This window comes from Myotis lucifugus, unplaced genomic scaffold (genome assembly GCF_000147115.1).
Source record: "Myotis lucifugus unplaced genomic scaffold, Myoluc2.0 scaffold_533, whole genome shotgun sequence".
NCBI classification, from domain to species: Eukaryota; Metazoa; Chordata; class Mammalia; order Chiroptera; family Vespertilionidae; genus Myotis; species Myotis lucifugus.
This window is the reverse complement of record NW_005871581.1, coordinates 521,566-538,595: the sequence shown is the minus strand read 5'-3', so window position 1 is coordinate 538,595 and position 17,030 is coordinate 521,566. Positions and strand designations below refer to the sequence as shown.

At 42.7% G+C, this 17,030-nt stretch overlaps 1 protein-coding gene across 1 annotated transcript in view; it reads left to right on the top strand.

The window, feature by feature from the left end:
- The first annotated feature begins 552 nt into the window (after nt 1–552).
- Nucleotides 553–17,030, top strand: part of GLDC (glycine decarboxylase) — a 75,643-nt gene continuing 59,165 nt past the window's right edge. The window contains exons 1-2 of the mRNA XM_006104020.3: nt 553–625; nt 15,627–15,762. Coding sequence (XP_006104082.1) covers nt 562–625; nt 15,627–15,762 — 200 coding nt within the window. The 5' untranslated portion in view covers nt 553–561. The remainder of the gene's footprint in view (nt 626–15,626; nt 15,763–17,030) is intronic.

Sequence of the window (17,030 nt, the reverse complement as noted above, 5' to 3'; positions counted from 1 at the left end):
GTAAGGACCCCCCTCCGGCCCTCGGGACCTCGCCCCGCCCCGCCCGGGATTCTGCCGGCGCGGCCTCCCGACCCCCCGCCCGAGCTCTGCCTGGCTCCGCGTGGGACCCGCGTCCCGGTGCCGGGCCCTGGAGTGGAAGCGAGTCCGCGCGCTCGGTCCTCCGTACCCCATCCTTCTCCCGCCCGCGTATTTTCTCTTCGCGCTTCAAAACCGTTTGTTTTTTCCAACCCAAGTCGCCCCTAACTAATGAGTCCTAACTTGGAGAGAGGAGGAACTCCCAGTTTATCCGATTATCTCCCGTTGCCGACTGCAGTCCAACCCGGAGTGGCCCAATCACTACCCCACTTCATCATTTTCTTTGCTCCAAGCGATTTCTGATTGTTTTTTTCAAAGTTGTTCTTTCCTTTTTAAAAAAGGAACCATAATTAGGCGACTTAAACGAGGTTCCCACAAGTCTTTGCAGATGCAACACACAGAGGTGACTCTTTTAATTCAGAAGCATTTTGCTCCCGCGTTCGTGTTCACCGTCTCGCGTTTTAATTCTAGAGCATTGATGAATTGATGGAGAAGACGGTCCCCGCGAGCATCCGTTTGAAAAGGCCCTTGAAAATGGAAGACCCCGTTTGTAAGTGGCCGGGAGGGCTCCTTAGTCGCCGCTGGCTCTGGCCGGTTGTCTTCTGTGGTCTCTGAAAGTCCAGCTCTAGGTTAGGATTGCTCAAGACCGGGAATGAGTATGTTTATTTAAACAGAACAGCGGCGGATGCGTCAAGGTGAGGGAGAGAGTGGAACATTTAGTCCCATAAGCAGTCGGTTTTGTACCCTCGGATGGAGCTGATGCAGCGCCTTTCTAGGTCTTCATCGCAGGGTTCTCGAGGTCCCTGCAAACTTCCCAGGGAAGGCAGTGCACCGACAGGTGGGCGGACGTCTCCGTTCTCAGGCACCGACTGGGACGGTTCTCTCAGCCTTTGGGTTGAGAAGTTTCATCACGTCTGCAGATCAGGATAGAGACTCAGAAGGGACAAAGGAATTGCCTGTAGCCATGCAACCAGGGGAGTCACACACAAATGGGGGAGACCCAGACATCTGGCCTCCAAGCCCAAGGTTCTTTATCCCAGAATAGCTTTTAATTGTTCTCTTATCTCACACTTATATTTTATTATTTGTACCTACGGAAAGGCAGCAGTAGTACTTTTTAAAAGTGTGAACGATTTTTATAGAGAAGCACACAAATAAGATTAAATGTTTTGTTCAGAGAGCTTAATTTACTCACAGACTTTCTTAGAATTTTCTTTTCTTTTTAAAAAAATATATTTTATTGATTTTTTACAGAGATGAAGGTAGAGGGATAGAGAGTTAGAAACATCAATGAGAGAGAAACATCGATCAGCTGCCTCCTGAACACCTCCCACTGGGGATGTGCCCACAACCAAGGTACATGCCCTTGACTGGAATCGAACCCGGGATCATTCAGTCCGCAGGCCGATGCTCCATCCCCTGAGCCAAACCAACCAGGGCTAGAATTTTATTTTCTATTTAAATGTTTTTAATAGCCTGAAGATTGCCTTTCAGAGGTTTTCAAGGACTTAGGCAAGAATCCACCAGTCAAAGGGACAGGCAGAACTGAAGAGCTCTTGTCAATTGGGTTGTTTTGTTTTAGGTTTTAGGACAGAGAGGATATATGGAAGGCAAGCTTTATTTTGTGTTAAGGTAGATAAGTTTGAGTATGAAGCCAGTCCATCTGCGGCTGGCTAATGTAAGTCAGGCTGTGCTGAGGCTGCTTGTTGGTTTCAAATCTGAACCAGTTTCCCTGAACAGAGGATGACCGGCGCGACAGATGGCTGTACCTTTGCTCATAGAAGAAAATCTGCATGTTTTGTTCTGTTGAAGTGATTCAGACCTAGGCATAGCTGGAAGCCTTATCTATTTCCATTTGAGGACATCTTAATCCCGATTCATTGGATGTTTAAAGAATGAAGAGTTGCATATTTTTAAAGCAAGCTTTAAGTAAATATATGAACAAGTAAATGCCTTTCTGGGACTTTAAAAGTTAGGATATTTAGGTCAGCACTTCTTACAATATAATCTAAAATAGGATGTTCTTTAGGAGCATTAAAGCCTAGGAAATGTGTCAGAGTTGTCTATCCTTTTTTAGTTCAGCTTGTTTCTAGCAGAATAATTTGAACATCAGGGGCTTCCATTTCTTCTCCCTGTCCCTCTCCCTCCCCCTCTGCCCTTTCCCTATTTCTCTGTGTCTCTCTCCCCTTGGAATGAATCTTTTTAAAAAAATGTTTTTATTGATTTGAGAGAGGAAGAGAGAGAGAGAGAAACATTGATCGGTACTCATCTGGCCAGGGATCAAACATGCAACCTGGGTATGTGCCCTGACCAGGAATTGAACCTGCCACCTTTTGATGACAGGAGGATGCTCCAACCAACTAAGTCACACTGGCCAGGATTGGAAGCACACTTTTTAAAAAATGTGTTTTTATTGATTTCAGAGAGGAAGGGAGAGGGAGAGAGAGATAGAAACATCAGTGATGAGAAACAATCATTGATTGGCTGCTTCCTGCATGCCCCCTACTGGGGATGGAGCCCACAACCCGGGCATATGCCCTTGACCAGAATCGAACCCGGGACCCTTCAGTCCTCAGGCCAACTCTCTATCCACTAAGCCAAACCAGCTAGGGCGGAAGTACACTTTTTAAAAATATATATATTTTATTGATTTTTTACAGAGAGGAAGGGAGAGGGATAGTTAGAAACATTGATCAGCTGCCTCCTGCACACTCCCTACTGGGTATGAGCCCGCAACCAAGGTACATGCCCTTGACCGGAATCGAACCTGGGACCCTTGAGTCCGTAGGCCGATGCTCTATCCACTGAGCCAAACCAGTTAGGGTGGAAGTACACTTTTGATAAGTAATTGGAGACTTATGTGTAAACTTTAAACCCAGCAGCTTCTATGAGATTTGAGCCTAGTTTCCATCTGGTTGGTCTGAGCTGACTCAGAAAATATTGCATGGTCCCGAGTCTTCCCTTGTCCTGAAGCAGACTAGCTCTGCAGCAGAACTTGCTTCTTGGGTAATGAATATTCTCCACATAGAGTGAGCAAATTGGTCCAATAGTAGCATTTCTATTTAATAGTGAGGCAGTGTTATCCAAACTTGGTTCCACATGAATGCCTGTGTTCTATTGTAGTCAGAGAGGAATCTGGACCACATATTTGTTCGTCATGTACAGAGAAAACTAGTAAGAGCTAGTCATGAGTCCTCGGTGCCCTCATAACTGAGTAAAATGATTGTGAGAACTATAAGCAGCATGGAGATATGTGGGTTAGCTCTTATGACTAACTTAATAATTTCAAGAGTTTATGTAGTGCTTACCCTGTTCTGGGTACCTTGTAAAGTACTTTCATGTGTTAATTTAATCCTTATTGACCTGTGAGGCGAATACCATTTTCACCTCTGTTTTAAAGAAGAAACCATGGAATACAAAGGACACGTGACTTGCCCAAGGTCACAGCTGGTAAGCAGTGAAGACAAAATTCAACCTAACCCAGGCAGACTAGCTCCACTGTCCACACTCCAACCACCAGTATACCCTGTCTTCATTGTGTCCTCTGCAAGCGGGTGGGTGTATAAACTAGAAAATTTCTGTCCTGACTCTCTGAAGTATCCAGTTTATGGATGTGCACAAATCCAGTCACACTGGAATCACTGCCATTTGCCAACTGCCCTATGGAAATGCAGTGGCGTGCTGAGAGCACAGGTATGGGACACCTCCTGCTGCCAGGGTGCAGGACTGGGGCTAGGTCTTGAAGGGTGGGTATAGTGATGCTCTGCTGGACAAGGCTGGGAGAGGCTGCTGCAGGCAGAGGGACCAGCATGTACAGGACAGAGTGTCCTGACAGAATCGGGGAAGTACAGATGGTTCACCTGTCATGTAGGATCTTTTCTCTACCCTTGGGCACTTCAGGAAGTGCCTTGAAAGAATACTTTGATTATCAATTGGCTTCTCAGTAAGTCATATTTAGAGAAATACGCAAAGCTACTCAGTTCAAAGCCCTATCAGTTTCATCCTATTTAGTGAATCTCCCCTCCCTCATCCAAATACATAAGAGGGGGGGGGAAAAAGACGGAACATTTGTTTCTCTTGATAGTCATTATGGATGATTTTAGCTTTCTTTTTGTTACTCTGCTTTTTCTAGATTTTCTACAATAACAATGTTTTATTTTGTAATTAATACAAAATTTAGAAGTACTTTAAAGTTGAAGCCAATGACTTTCAGCTATGGTATGCCTCACCGTGTAGTACTTTCAGGGAGATCATCTCTTAACTGAAATTACTGAACTAGTCCGTAATTTAACAGAAGCTGCAGGGTTTAAAGTTTACACAAAATTGCACTTTGCTTATTGTGGGCATGCGTATGCTTAGGAAGAGAGAAGAAACTAAATGTTCAAGTTGGTCAACCAGAACCGAGCCTCTGAGACTTGTGGAAACTTAATGTTCTACATTACATCACTTAGACTCTAAGTCTTAGAGTGATTTTTTTAAAAAAAATTATTTGAGAGAGAAAGGGAGAGAGAAACACATTGGTTTGTTGTTTCACTTATTTATGCATTCATTGGTTGCTTCTTGTATGTGCCCTAACTGGGGCCTGAACCTTGGCATATCAGGATGATACTCTAACCAACTGAGCTACCCAGCCAGGGCACTTAGAGTAATTTTTAATGGAGGGCAGTGAGCAGAGAGAGGGGGTGTTGTGTAATGCAGCTGAGGTGGTTACTCTGTCACCCCAGTGGGGTTGGGCACTCACCTGAACTGACCCCAAGGACACCTAGATAGCTGGGACAGCTGTTCCCCAGGCTGTGGCTGACAGTTGTCTTCCAACCAAATGATGTCTGTCATCAGGCCCTGCCTATAGGCTCCTCAGTCTATGACAGAGCTCTCCCTTGGGCATTCCTTGCTCCTTCAGTTCCAGCTTAAATTAATATTTCATCTTCAACTAGGATGATTCAATTGGAATCATCCTAGTTGAAGATGAAATAATACAATTGTGGAAATAAGCAAAGATCAACCAAATGGTGAAAGCAAACATTATTTATTCTGAACTTGCTGTAGGAGTTAGCCCTTTGTTTTGGTGGAGGAGTGGCTAAGCCACCTTGTAGAGTAAAGGAAAGGCTTAAGGTGTTACCTTTTTGGAGGCTGTTGGCATGGAGAAGCTACAGGCAGGCTAATTAGAAGCAGGGCTTCCTATGTGCTTGGTTAGGGGTACATATTTCATTTTGTCTGGTTGGTCCTAAATTGGAAGCAGGGATCACAAGTAAGGAAGCTGTCAGTTATTAATCCTAGCCATTTGGTGCCGATTATTACAGAAGTTATTGTGCAGCTTCCTGGATTGTCATTCTGCAAGTCTAACTTATAGCAGGCTGGCTTCTGGGGTGGTTTATTGTAAGTAAGGGGGTTGGCTTCTTTATTGTAGGTAAGGCAGGTTGCTGCAGGATATACGTTCTATGGTTATATATGGTCTGGCCACCGTCTGTGTAATTCATTCTCTCACAATAGAGTCCTTGTATTTTTGTCATTAATTCCTGGTAGGCAGATCCCTGAAGATCTGACTGATAATTTAGTCAATCTGTTGCCTAATTGTTAAATGTTTATTGGCCATTTGCTGTGTGCAAGGCACTGTGATTGATATATATTTTCACTATCCTCAAGGAGCTTACATCTTACCTTTGTAATAAATTAAGTCAGAAAGTTAAAAAGTCTTAAGTTCATGAGAACTATGGATAAAATGCTGTGAGTGTTCAGAAATGATGTGAAATTGAATAGAAAAAACTGGGATTTCTGAAACAATGTACAGAATTGAAATATATCTTTTTTCTGTAAGAAGCAAGGACAGTATCTTTACATTGATGATTTTGTGTGTGAACGTGTTATAAGAAGAAAAAGACTCAAATAAAGGTAGTACTTTGCTCTGAAAAAGAAAATGGCAAAATGCAATGTGCAAAAAGCATAATTATGGTAGCATGAGTATTGTTGTAGTCCCATCTTTGATTGAATCTCATCAGAATAATTATGTTATAATCATTTGGGGATTCTGGAGTGTTTTCCAATACCACCGAGCAATTCTTATGGATACTGACTGGTGTCCTACAATTGAACTCAATTCTGACATTATCTACCTGGAGATAGCATCAGATCTCATAGATTAAAGACTCAGTCCCCAAGACTGCCCCTACTTCAGATGTCAATAGCAAGTCCAGGTTGTCACCCATGCTTCTGACCAACAAGCTATAAATTGAAGGTTTTCATGACCCACTCCTTGGGTTTGATTAATTTGCTGGAGTGGCTCGCAGAACTCAGATAAACATCTGAAGTTTACCAGTTTATTATAAATTATATTATACAGGATACTGGTGGACACCCAAATGGTGAGGCACATACGGTGAGATCCAGAAGGATCAGAGCACAGGAGCTTCTGTCCCTCTGGAACTGAGGTGGACCATCCTCCCAGCAACCATTCCAGAAACTCATCAAATCTGTTGTTCTAGAGTTTTTATAGAGCTTCATCTGAACCTTTCCCTTCTTCCCCTTCCCAGAGGTCTGTGGGAGGGGCTGAAAGTTCCAACCCTCTAATCACGTGGTACATTTATTAGAACTGATGGGCTTACATTGGCACATTATCACCTAAAGTCCATAGTTTACATTAGGGTTCATTCTTGGTGTTGTACAATCTATGGGTTTGGACAAATGTATAATGACATGTATGACCAGTATAGTATCATCCAGAATAGTTTCACTGCCCTAAACATCCTTTGAAGACGTTTTTAAAAAAACTACCACATTTATCTAAATTAGCACACTTCCTATGTTAAATTACAATGTTTTATCTAACTTTAAAAAATATATTTGCTCTCAAAATGAAGTCAATTATACTGTATTGTAAATACAGTGTTACTCTTGAGGACTATTAAGGTGCATAGGAGCATTTACCCATACACTAAATGCTCTAGCCTACTCACCTTCATCACCATTGAGTTACAAGCTATTACCAAATCTATTTTCATAGCTTCCTCTATCTGCTTTTATTCCCCATTTACTGAGAGGTAAAGGATGGTAAAGATATGATCCCTGAGTAATTGTAGGTTACAAGTGATAAGGAGATAGATAGGTCTGCAAATAAGATGGTTTGGCAGAGGGTATGACATGAGCAAAGGCATGGTAGTGGACATATACGGTTATTTGACAGATGGTGTATAGAACAGTGCAATTTATAGCTTGCAGAGAGGCATGTAAAGTAAGGTATGGAGGGCTCAGAACCTGATAAGAGATTTGTTTTCTACATAATGGGGAAACATTAACAATTATTACAGAGAGAATGACACAATTCAACACACTAGTTCTGTGTTTTGCAGAGTGCCTCTGAGGTCGGAGGCAAGGAGGCAAACAGATTGCTGGAGAATTTACAGGTGAGATGTTAAATGTGCATTAGTTCAGGTCTTCTATGAAGCAGTCATCAAGACAGCATTAGGAATATAAGGAATTTATTGAGGGGTGGGAGCAGGAAAAGGCAGGGAGCCTTTAGATTGTGATGTAGTTCTAACCCTGGTGGAAGGAGGATTAGGTAGGAAAAGTTTTAGACTGCAACACAGATATAAGAAAGTTTGGTGAATCCGAATAGGAGTCCTGAAGCTAAAGTAGCCCATGGCTTGCAGGAATGGATCAGCATTAGTTCTCCTGCTGGGCTTAGTAATTGGCTGGGAGCAGCCTGTGGGAAGTATGGTTTCTGTACAAATATGGTGCTTGATCCAGAGGAGCAGCAGGTGGGGCTGTCAGTCACTTTCTAGGCTGAGTGTCTTGAGGTGATGGTGATGTCATTAACAGAGAAGGAATAGAGAGAAAGGGTCCCGGAGGAAGGCAAGATCAAGAATTTGAGCAGAATTGAGTTGGAGGTGCCCATGGAACATGATTTGGAAAAGTTGAAGCAATAGTTGGAAATATGAGTCTAGAGCTCAAGAGAGAGATAAGAGGTGGAATGGCAGGTGCATTGAGTCTTCTGAATGAATACATGGGCATGGGTGAGATTTCCTACGGATGGAGTATGGCGAAGAAAGTGGAAGCCACAATGTTGGGGAATGGAGCATATAAAAAGAGGGAGACAGAGCAGTCTGAGATGGAGTAATGCAAGAGGCTGGATGATAAATGTTCAGGCAGGGAGTTGGTCCCAGTGCCATATTCTGAACCTTTTGTAGGGTTTTGAAGACATAAGGACAGTCCACCAAGATGGAAGCTCAGTGACCCCCTTCTCTGAGCTTCTTACCTTTGAGTAAATTCAGGAGCTTTGGGGCAGGTGCTAGACTACAAAGGTTGTGAGCTGCTTGCGGGCAGTGTTTTGACTTCTATTCTTTATGTACTCTTTTAACCCCACCAAATGGCATTGGCTCTTGATTTAATAAGTCTCCATCCTGTGATGTGTGAATAGCTCATCTCATTTTCACTTCATAGGTTTGTTTTATTTATGAAACCCAAAGTATTCTATAAAAATACAAACTGGGAATTTTAATAAGGATTCTCAGTATCCATATTATCAACATACTAATTGATTAGAAAATGAGGAAACTATTTTGGAAAATCTGAAATTATTGTAGGTACTACATTAGTTCACAGAACTTGCTTATTAGCTACAAGTTTCCATATATAAATGTTTCTCTGACACTCATGCTTAGGGACATGAGAACAATTTGTGCAGATTTGCCATCATGGATTCTGTGCTGGGTGAGTTGTTATGAATATTGAGCTAGCTGTATGTGGGAGTTTAAGTGCATTTTCATTGCAACACCTTGATTCACGTGTATTTCCTGAGGACCTACTATGTGCATAGCAACCCACTATGCCTCTGCCCACACAGAGATTATAATTTAGTAGTTGAGATTCTGGGATGGACTACAGATTTCTCCATAGGCTTATTCTTTGATCTATAAAATAATATCTGTTTTCTGCAAGTGTGTTAGATTGCTTGAGTTGGACTGTTAGAACATATTCTTCCCTTTTTGTTCTTGCTCTGCTGGCCATAAAAATGTACCCGCAGGGCAGCAAAGAAGAAAAACAAATACTCCAGGACTTCCACCCTGATCCTCATTTCAAATTGATCTTTTGACCAGTTATGTAGGTCAACTAGTGTTCCAGATAAATATTATGAATTGTAATGTTTCTTGAGACTATTTTCATAGCTTGAATAAAGAGAGGCAATGGAGGAGGCCTCCCACAGAAAGCAGCGTGACCCAAGTTCAAAGAGTTAATAACCAACATGGTGCCCCTCATTCCAGCTTCCCCACTGTGGGGTGCTGTCTTGGTTTTCCTGCAGCTGGTTCAAATATATAGCGTCGGTGTGTCTTTTGAGAGAGCAGGAATAGCTGCAGGGACTGTGCACTTCTTTGGAGAGGAGGGACCAAGGAATCACCAGAAACAGTTTGGCAGTTCTTCAGCTCCTTTTACCATGAGGTGCCTGGCCAAGGAGTCTAACCCCTGTGGATCATTTGGGGCTGGGAGAGGTGGGGTATTAATTGGCTGAGCAAGAAGATGGGGAAGAGCCTGACAGGATTAGGGCAAAAATAATCATAATGTGTTTAGGGAAATGGGTTAAGGGTGGGGAACAGTGTGTACACATGTGTGTTTAGGTATAGCAGGTATCTTGACCCAGCCTGCCTGTCCATTCTGATGATATTTTTCCAGTTCTTGTCAAAATTCACTTATATGGGAAATTAGAACCTAGCCCCATGAGTGTATTGAGTATTTAACAGTTAAATTGGCTTATTCCTGTTAGAAAGTATTCATGTGGTGGAGCAGTAGGTACAAAGTTCTCCTTGAGATTTTTTTTTTTCAAAATATATTTTATTGAATTTTTACAGAGAGGAAAGGAGAGGGATAGAGAGTTAGAAACATCGATGAGAGAGAAACATCTATCAGCTGCCTCCTGCACGCCCCCCACTGGGGATGTGCCTGCAACCAAGGTACATGCCCTTGACTGGAGTCGAACCTGGGACCCTTGAGTCCACAGGCCGACACTCTATCCACCGAGCCAAACCGGCTAGGGCATCTCCTTGAGATTTTAGGTGAAAGTGATGAAGGAGTCACTATTGAATAGGCTGTTATGTGGAATTATATAAGGAGGAAGCATTTCTTCTGAATTCTAAGAAGTAGGGATATTGTGAGAACCACCTTCGGATTTTTCTGGAGTGGTGCCGAGGGCAGTGCACTCTGTTCTTGGTACATTAGGGCGAGGGCGTTATGCAATGTTCCGAGGGATCAGAAGCAGGCGTTTTATTTTTCCACCAGAAAAGCACTTACTGCTGAGATTCCTGATGGATAGCTTGAGGGTTTTCATGGTGTGGAGTGCACGATAATATTCAGCGTCTGGTCTGGCTGCTCTGCCAGACTTGCCAGGCAGGCATCTGGGGAATGACAGTATCTTTATACATTTAAAATTTTTTATTTTTAAATTGCAGCGTACATTCAGTTTTATTTTGCTTTTGTTTCAGATGTACATAGTGGTTATGCAATCATACACTTTACAGAGTGCCCGCCCATATTTCCAGTACCCACCTGGCACCATACATAGTTATAACAGTATTATTTGTTATATTCGTTATGCTGTATATTATATTCCCCTGATTATTTTGTAACTACCAATGTGTACTTCTTAATCCCTTCACCTTTTTCACCCAGTCCCTCAACCCCCCTCCCCTCTGGGAACCATCAATTTTATCTCTGTATTTGAGTTTGTATTTTTTTAAAAAATATTTGTACTTATTTCAGAGAGGAAAGGAGAGGGAGAGAAATAGAAACATCAATGATGAGAGAGACCCTCCTGCATGCCCCACACTGGGGATTGAGCCCACAACCCAGGCATCTGCCCTGGCTGGGAATTGAACTGTGACCTCCTGGTTCATAGGTCGATGTTGACACTCAACCACTGAGCTGAACCAGCCCAGCTGTATTTATGATTTTTTTTTAAAGGATACTCCCTTTCTCATTCTGTTTCACCCCCTCCCCCACCTCAGTTTCACTGACATCCACAAGGAAGAGAGAGTTACTGGAATTGGGCCTGTTTACAGGAGGAAGCTGTTAAGTGGGAAGGGAAAGTGTGAGGAATGTGCTATGGGGTTTGCTCTGGGGGAAATATGAAGTCTTTCCTTTCTCCTCTTTGTCCACACAAATTTCCTTGGGCTGCCTGGGCTTGAGATGACACAATTGCCTTTTTATAATGCTTCTCTTACTCTGTAGGGGAAAAGGTTACCACTTTGGATCCAGATCCCGCACTTTTTTCTCTAGAAAAGAATTGTTCTCCAAGGGAGAAGGGAATCTACATGTACTGTGAAGTGCAGTGGTGGATATTGCCTGGCTAAGACTGGGGCTTCTATTTAGATGAATTATACCCACAAACTTGCCCTGAGAGACTGGTCCTGCTGTGTTCCATTTCAGATAGGTTCAGTGGGTAGGTCTCTGATGTGGACTTTCCCCTCTTCTTCCATTTTCTCCATGTCTGTTGGCATCATTTAACATAGGAATTCAAACTCTGGGCTCCTAAATACACTGGGTTGGCTCTTCTGCCCAATGAGCCAAAAGTGAGATTTCATTAGTGGACATGAGAAACGGCCTCCAGTGAACAAACAATTCAGATACTCACTATGCTGTGTGTTTGGGAAATGTTTTCATGATATGTGATAGGTAAAGCCTGAGGTCTTGATTTTATCACAGGAAGAAACAGCTTAACTCTCCACTAGAAAGTTTGGTCATGAGCAATGGATGAGCAGATGAGAAGGGCTTCTCACACCATTCTCACTTTCAGAAGCATGACCAAGTACCTACGCTCAGGAGTGTCCATTAGCTCGGTGTACAGAGGACTGCTCATTCCATTAACTCACTTTGTTCCCAGTAGAAGGTAAAATTGCTTGTAAAGACCAAGCTAAGCCAAATAAAGCCATATATCGGGGGGGGGGGGGGGAGACCAGGCTTAATTGGGGCCAGTAGGGAATATTCAGAATAGCTCCAAGCTAGGGGAAGGCAGAGCTCTCTGATACTTGGGGAATTTGGTCCTGTAGGAACTAGAGTATATGTGTTACAGGATTAGGGACTTTTGTGTCTCAAGTTGGACCATATAGTATTTGTGCTTCTGGGTCTTAGCTGTAATTAACTATTTTACTCTTCATCTATGCTAATTAGCTTTTAAATTCGTTCAAGAGTTTCATTCCTGTGTTAGGCATAGTGGCAGCTGTAAGGGATGCTGGTATGTATCCAAGCTGATGGGGAAGGTGCCAGTGGGCTCCTGGCTGGTCTGGTTGGAGGTCTTCTCTTCCTGACTGTTGAAGGTATATGGCAGGACAGGACCAGGGCCTGGGTGGCAGGAGGCTGCTGAAGGAAAGAGGAGGGAACTGGGCTGTAGCAGAGGCTCTCACTGGGGTCCTGCCTGGACAGCCCCACTGGGAGAGATGAGAGAATGCATTTTCTTGCAAAAGGAAACATCAGGTTCCTCCTTCATTCTAGTTGAGAGTTTACTAGTGTCCAGATACATATCAGCGTTCCCCTCACAGAAGCCACTGATGTTTTATGCACTTGAATGAAATACTTGAAAATTTTAAAAGGCCAATTGGCATAAATGAAGAACAAAATAATGATAGATAATACATGGAAGCCTAAAAATGATCAATACAGACACAGATGTTTCCAGCTGATAGAGTTCTAAGGAGCAGAGGGGCTGTACTAAGTCCAGGGCAGCCATCTCCTTGTGCCTCAGGGGATTCGTTTATTTTATTCAGTTTCCATTAACTCACTTGCTACGATCCAACCTTTTAAGGAGTTAAAAAAAACTTTAAAAAATTTTAATTTTATTAAAATATAGTTGATGTACAATATTACATGAGTTTCAGGTGTATGACATATTCAACATTTATGTACCTTACAAAGTGATCACAATAAGTCTAGTAATTACCTGTCACCTTGCAAAATTATTATGATGTTATTATTTTTTAAATCCTCACCGAAGGATATGCTTGGGGAGATAGAGAGGGAGAGAGAGATAGAGAGAGAGAAAGAAAGAGGTGAGAGAGAAACATCAATTGGTTGCCTTCTGTACATTCCCTGGCTGGGATGGAACCCATAATCCAGGTATGTGCCCTGACCAGGGATGCACAGGATAACCCTCAACTAACTGAGCCACTCCAGCCGGCCTATTACCATGTTGGTGACTATTTTCTCTGTGCTGTACATTACATGCCTGTGGCTTATTTATTTTATGACAAAAACAAAAAAACTTTTAATCACTCAAGAGGTATAACAGGAAAAGTCAAGCTTGAGAAGCAGGGCTTGCTGATCCTATAGCGTTCTGCCATCACATGGCGCTCTCCTTGTATGTGTGCTCTGCGTCCAAATTCCCCATTTCTTGTAAGGACACCGGTCATTGAATTAGGACTGACTCTAACACAGCACAGTTTCATCTCAACTGGATTATATCAGTGCAACCCTATTTCCAAATGAGGTCCCATTCACAGGTTCCTGGGGTTAGGGCTTCGGCGTACCATTTTAGGGGACACAGTTCAACCACAACACTCCCTTTGCCCATCTCCCTCCTGGACTCGTGTGCTGGTATCTTACCATTTCTCCCTGTTTCCAGGGCCTCCCTTCTGACCTGTCTATACTACCAATAGAATTATCTTTCTGTAATGTAGGGAGAAATCATATTATTCTATACTCTGTGGCTCCCAAAGGTTAAACTTGTGATTTGACAAGCCCTTTATAGACTGTTCTCATTTGAGAGCTGGACCTTTTGTCTTCATGGCATAATATGAAACAGGAATATCTTGTACAGGATCTTAATTGAAGCTAGCCTTGATGAGTCATGTGCCTGCCAGGAATAATTGCTCATTAATCTCCCCTCCTACTGGGCTTCTCACTCACTCAGCCCTGAGAAGTCCTTGGGAAGCAGTTGGATTTCTTGCAGGATTGTTCCTAAGGATGCTGTACTTGCATATCTCATCAGATCCTGGTTTTTTATGCTTTCACTTTTATTTCCTAAACTTTCAGTGGAAGAAGGCAAGATTGCCCATCATACGGTAGTTGGATTTTATTTACTCACGAAACTGATACTCACAAAACTGTCCTCTCTTTCCTTAACCCAGTCTGGCAAAATGGCACATATGTCGTGAACTTATTTCCCGTGAAAGCATGTGGAGTGGGAGGGGTGGGATGGAGGGTAAAAGTGTTTTCATGGAGAATAAAGAAGGATTCATGAGAATAATATTCATACAGAGTTCAGCGGGATAGAATCAATGTGAAGCATCTTCTTAGCCAGTTGGCCATCTTAGAGATTACTGTACCTAGACTTTTTTTCTGATACTGTAACAATAAAATCAATCAATTCCACCATTTAAGTGACTGAGTCCCTAAGAAGATCTTAAAGGAGCTAGACATTTGCCTAAGTAGTTAAATCTCAGTTAAATTGCAGTAGTGTGATCTCCCTAGGTGCAGAGGGGCAGAGAAAGAGCCATGTAAGGTCACTTGTATCTAGAAAGTATCTTTCAGTATAAGGGCTATACCTTTATCGGTCCGAACTTGGCCCAGTGGGGAACGTGTGGAAGCTGGAATTAGACTGATTGGGTTGTTATCCTTTCATTTAAAGCAGCGTAGACCTCGGTGGTTTGGCTCAGTGGATAGAGCACCAGCCTTCAGACTGAAGGGTTCTAGGTTTCATTGCGGTCAAGGGCATGTATCTCAATTCCTGGCACATCAATGGTTCTCTCTCTCTTGTCTCTCCCCCTCCCTTCCACTCTCTAAAAATCAAGGGAAAAACATCCTTGGGTGAGGATTAACAACAACAAAAGTAGTGTAGCCATAGGTGAGTGATCCTCTTCAAGCCTTAGTTTCCTAAGCTGCATGAAAAACATTTGGTACAATACCTGGCAAAAGGTAAGTACTAAAAATGTCAGATGTCTAAATGTTATTATTTTGTTGTAATTATATGAATGACCCCAAAGCGGGTTTCACCTGCATCCAGGAACTTTATGAAATTCTACCTAATTACCTAAGCATCCTAGTGGGAATGCTGGTTAAAACTACACATGGGTCTTTTATTACAACTAATATTTTACATGGTGGGGTGAAGGGCTTTTTATAAGTAACTCTTTCAGTGACGCAAAGGTAAAGGTGTTCGAGGTAGAGCAATTTTAGAGAAAAATGTAGCCCACGTTAAGACTTATATAAACTATTGTTATAAGTCGATTTAAAAGGGAAAACAATATTTTACTAAGAGAAAGTAGAATTTTTATTGGAAGGGGACAGAAGAAACCTAGAATGAGACAAGTGTTACAACTGGGCAATTCTTACAAAGCCAAGAGCTCCCTGCCCCCAAATTCTGAGGAACCTTGAGGAGTAATTGAGTGCTGTTTGGGGGTTTTTCAGATTTCTGCATGTAGTGCTTAGTGTTTGGGTGGGAGAGACAGTTCTTGTATTTTCCATACAGCTGTTCTCTTTATATAAATATCCAAACAAAAAGAGGGTTTAAAACTATAACGAGAGCTCTCTTTTGAGACACTTTCTCTCTGTAACATTTTTCTCTTTCTTACAATCAGGCGAAAATGAAATCCTTGCAACTCTGCGTGCAATTTCCAGCAGAAACCAGGTCTGGAGGTCGTATATTGGCATGGGCTACTATAACTGCTCAGTGCCACAGACTATTTTGCGGAACTTACTGGAGAACTCAGGATGGTAATGTGTTACTTGATTAAAAACAGAAGTATTGTGATTTTATTTGTATGGTTCTCCCCACTTTCCCACACCCCCTACCCCTGGGGGCCTCAGAACTTATCCACTGACCCCTGCACTCGTGCTGTCTCTAACCTCCAGGAACTTACTTGGCTTTCTCTGGCTCGGGAAATTTCTTTACTCAAATTGGTGGAGGAACTAGAAGCCTCTTCCTGCTTTTATTCCCATAAAACATTCTAGAGCTCTAACTTGTGGATGCTGGTAATCTCTTTCTCTCTCTGACCTAATGCCTATTCTGTCTTTGTAAGGACATCTGAGCAAGATGTCACACCTGCAGGGGAGCAGATTCAGGGCTTTACTCTTTGGAAACACTGGGGTTTGGGGTTATAGACAGTCTTAGAGGTTAGAATCAGTGAGTCAGAATCTTGGTCCATTGTCTTTCGTCAGGATTTTAGGAGGCTCCATTGTCTCTCCCTGACTCCTATTCTAGATTCACAACCAACTGAAAAAAAAAAAAAAGGCAATGTCAGGTAAATGGAGATCAAGATATTAGCTTTATTACTTAGTACTCTGTAGAGAAAGAGAACATGTGAGGCCTGTGAACAGGCTCCAGTGGAAACCATAAAAGAAGGAGCTGAGCTGTGCATGCTCAGCTGCTCGTTCTGTTCTCCCCTCACTCATTCCTAGTCCTCAGGGTGTGTGTGTGTGTGTGTGTATGTGTGTGTGTGTGTGTGTGTGATGTCTGTCTGTCTTTGTCCTTGCATTTTCTCGCGGCTACTGCTTGTACAATACTAAACGTGTCTCCTCCACACCTAAGGAAAACTTCCCATGTCCACTTCCATAGTATTTTGTTATTTTCCATTGTCGCTTGTTATGTGATGTAAAGAATGAAACAGGTTCCCTTTCCGATACTAAGTAAGAAAACACCTTGGATGGCTCCAAAAGTGCCTGGGAGCAGATTTGGGCCTCTCTTCCTCTGCCCATGGGGAAATACGGCCAGACTGTGGAGGAGGAAAGGTGGGGACTTCCGGGCCTTTCTTTCCCTTGTTTTTGGATCAGTGTCATTGCATATACTAGTATTTTTGAATTGAAACTTTATTTCCACTGATGACTTAGTCTCCAAAGGCCTGGGTGCACTTATTCCTAGCATAGAGACAAACCAAGCCCTGGCCAGGTAATCAGTTGGTTAGTTAGAGCGTTGTCCTGATACGCCAAGGTTGGGGGTTCAATCCCTGGTCAGCAGGGTACATGCAAGAATCAACCAATGAATG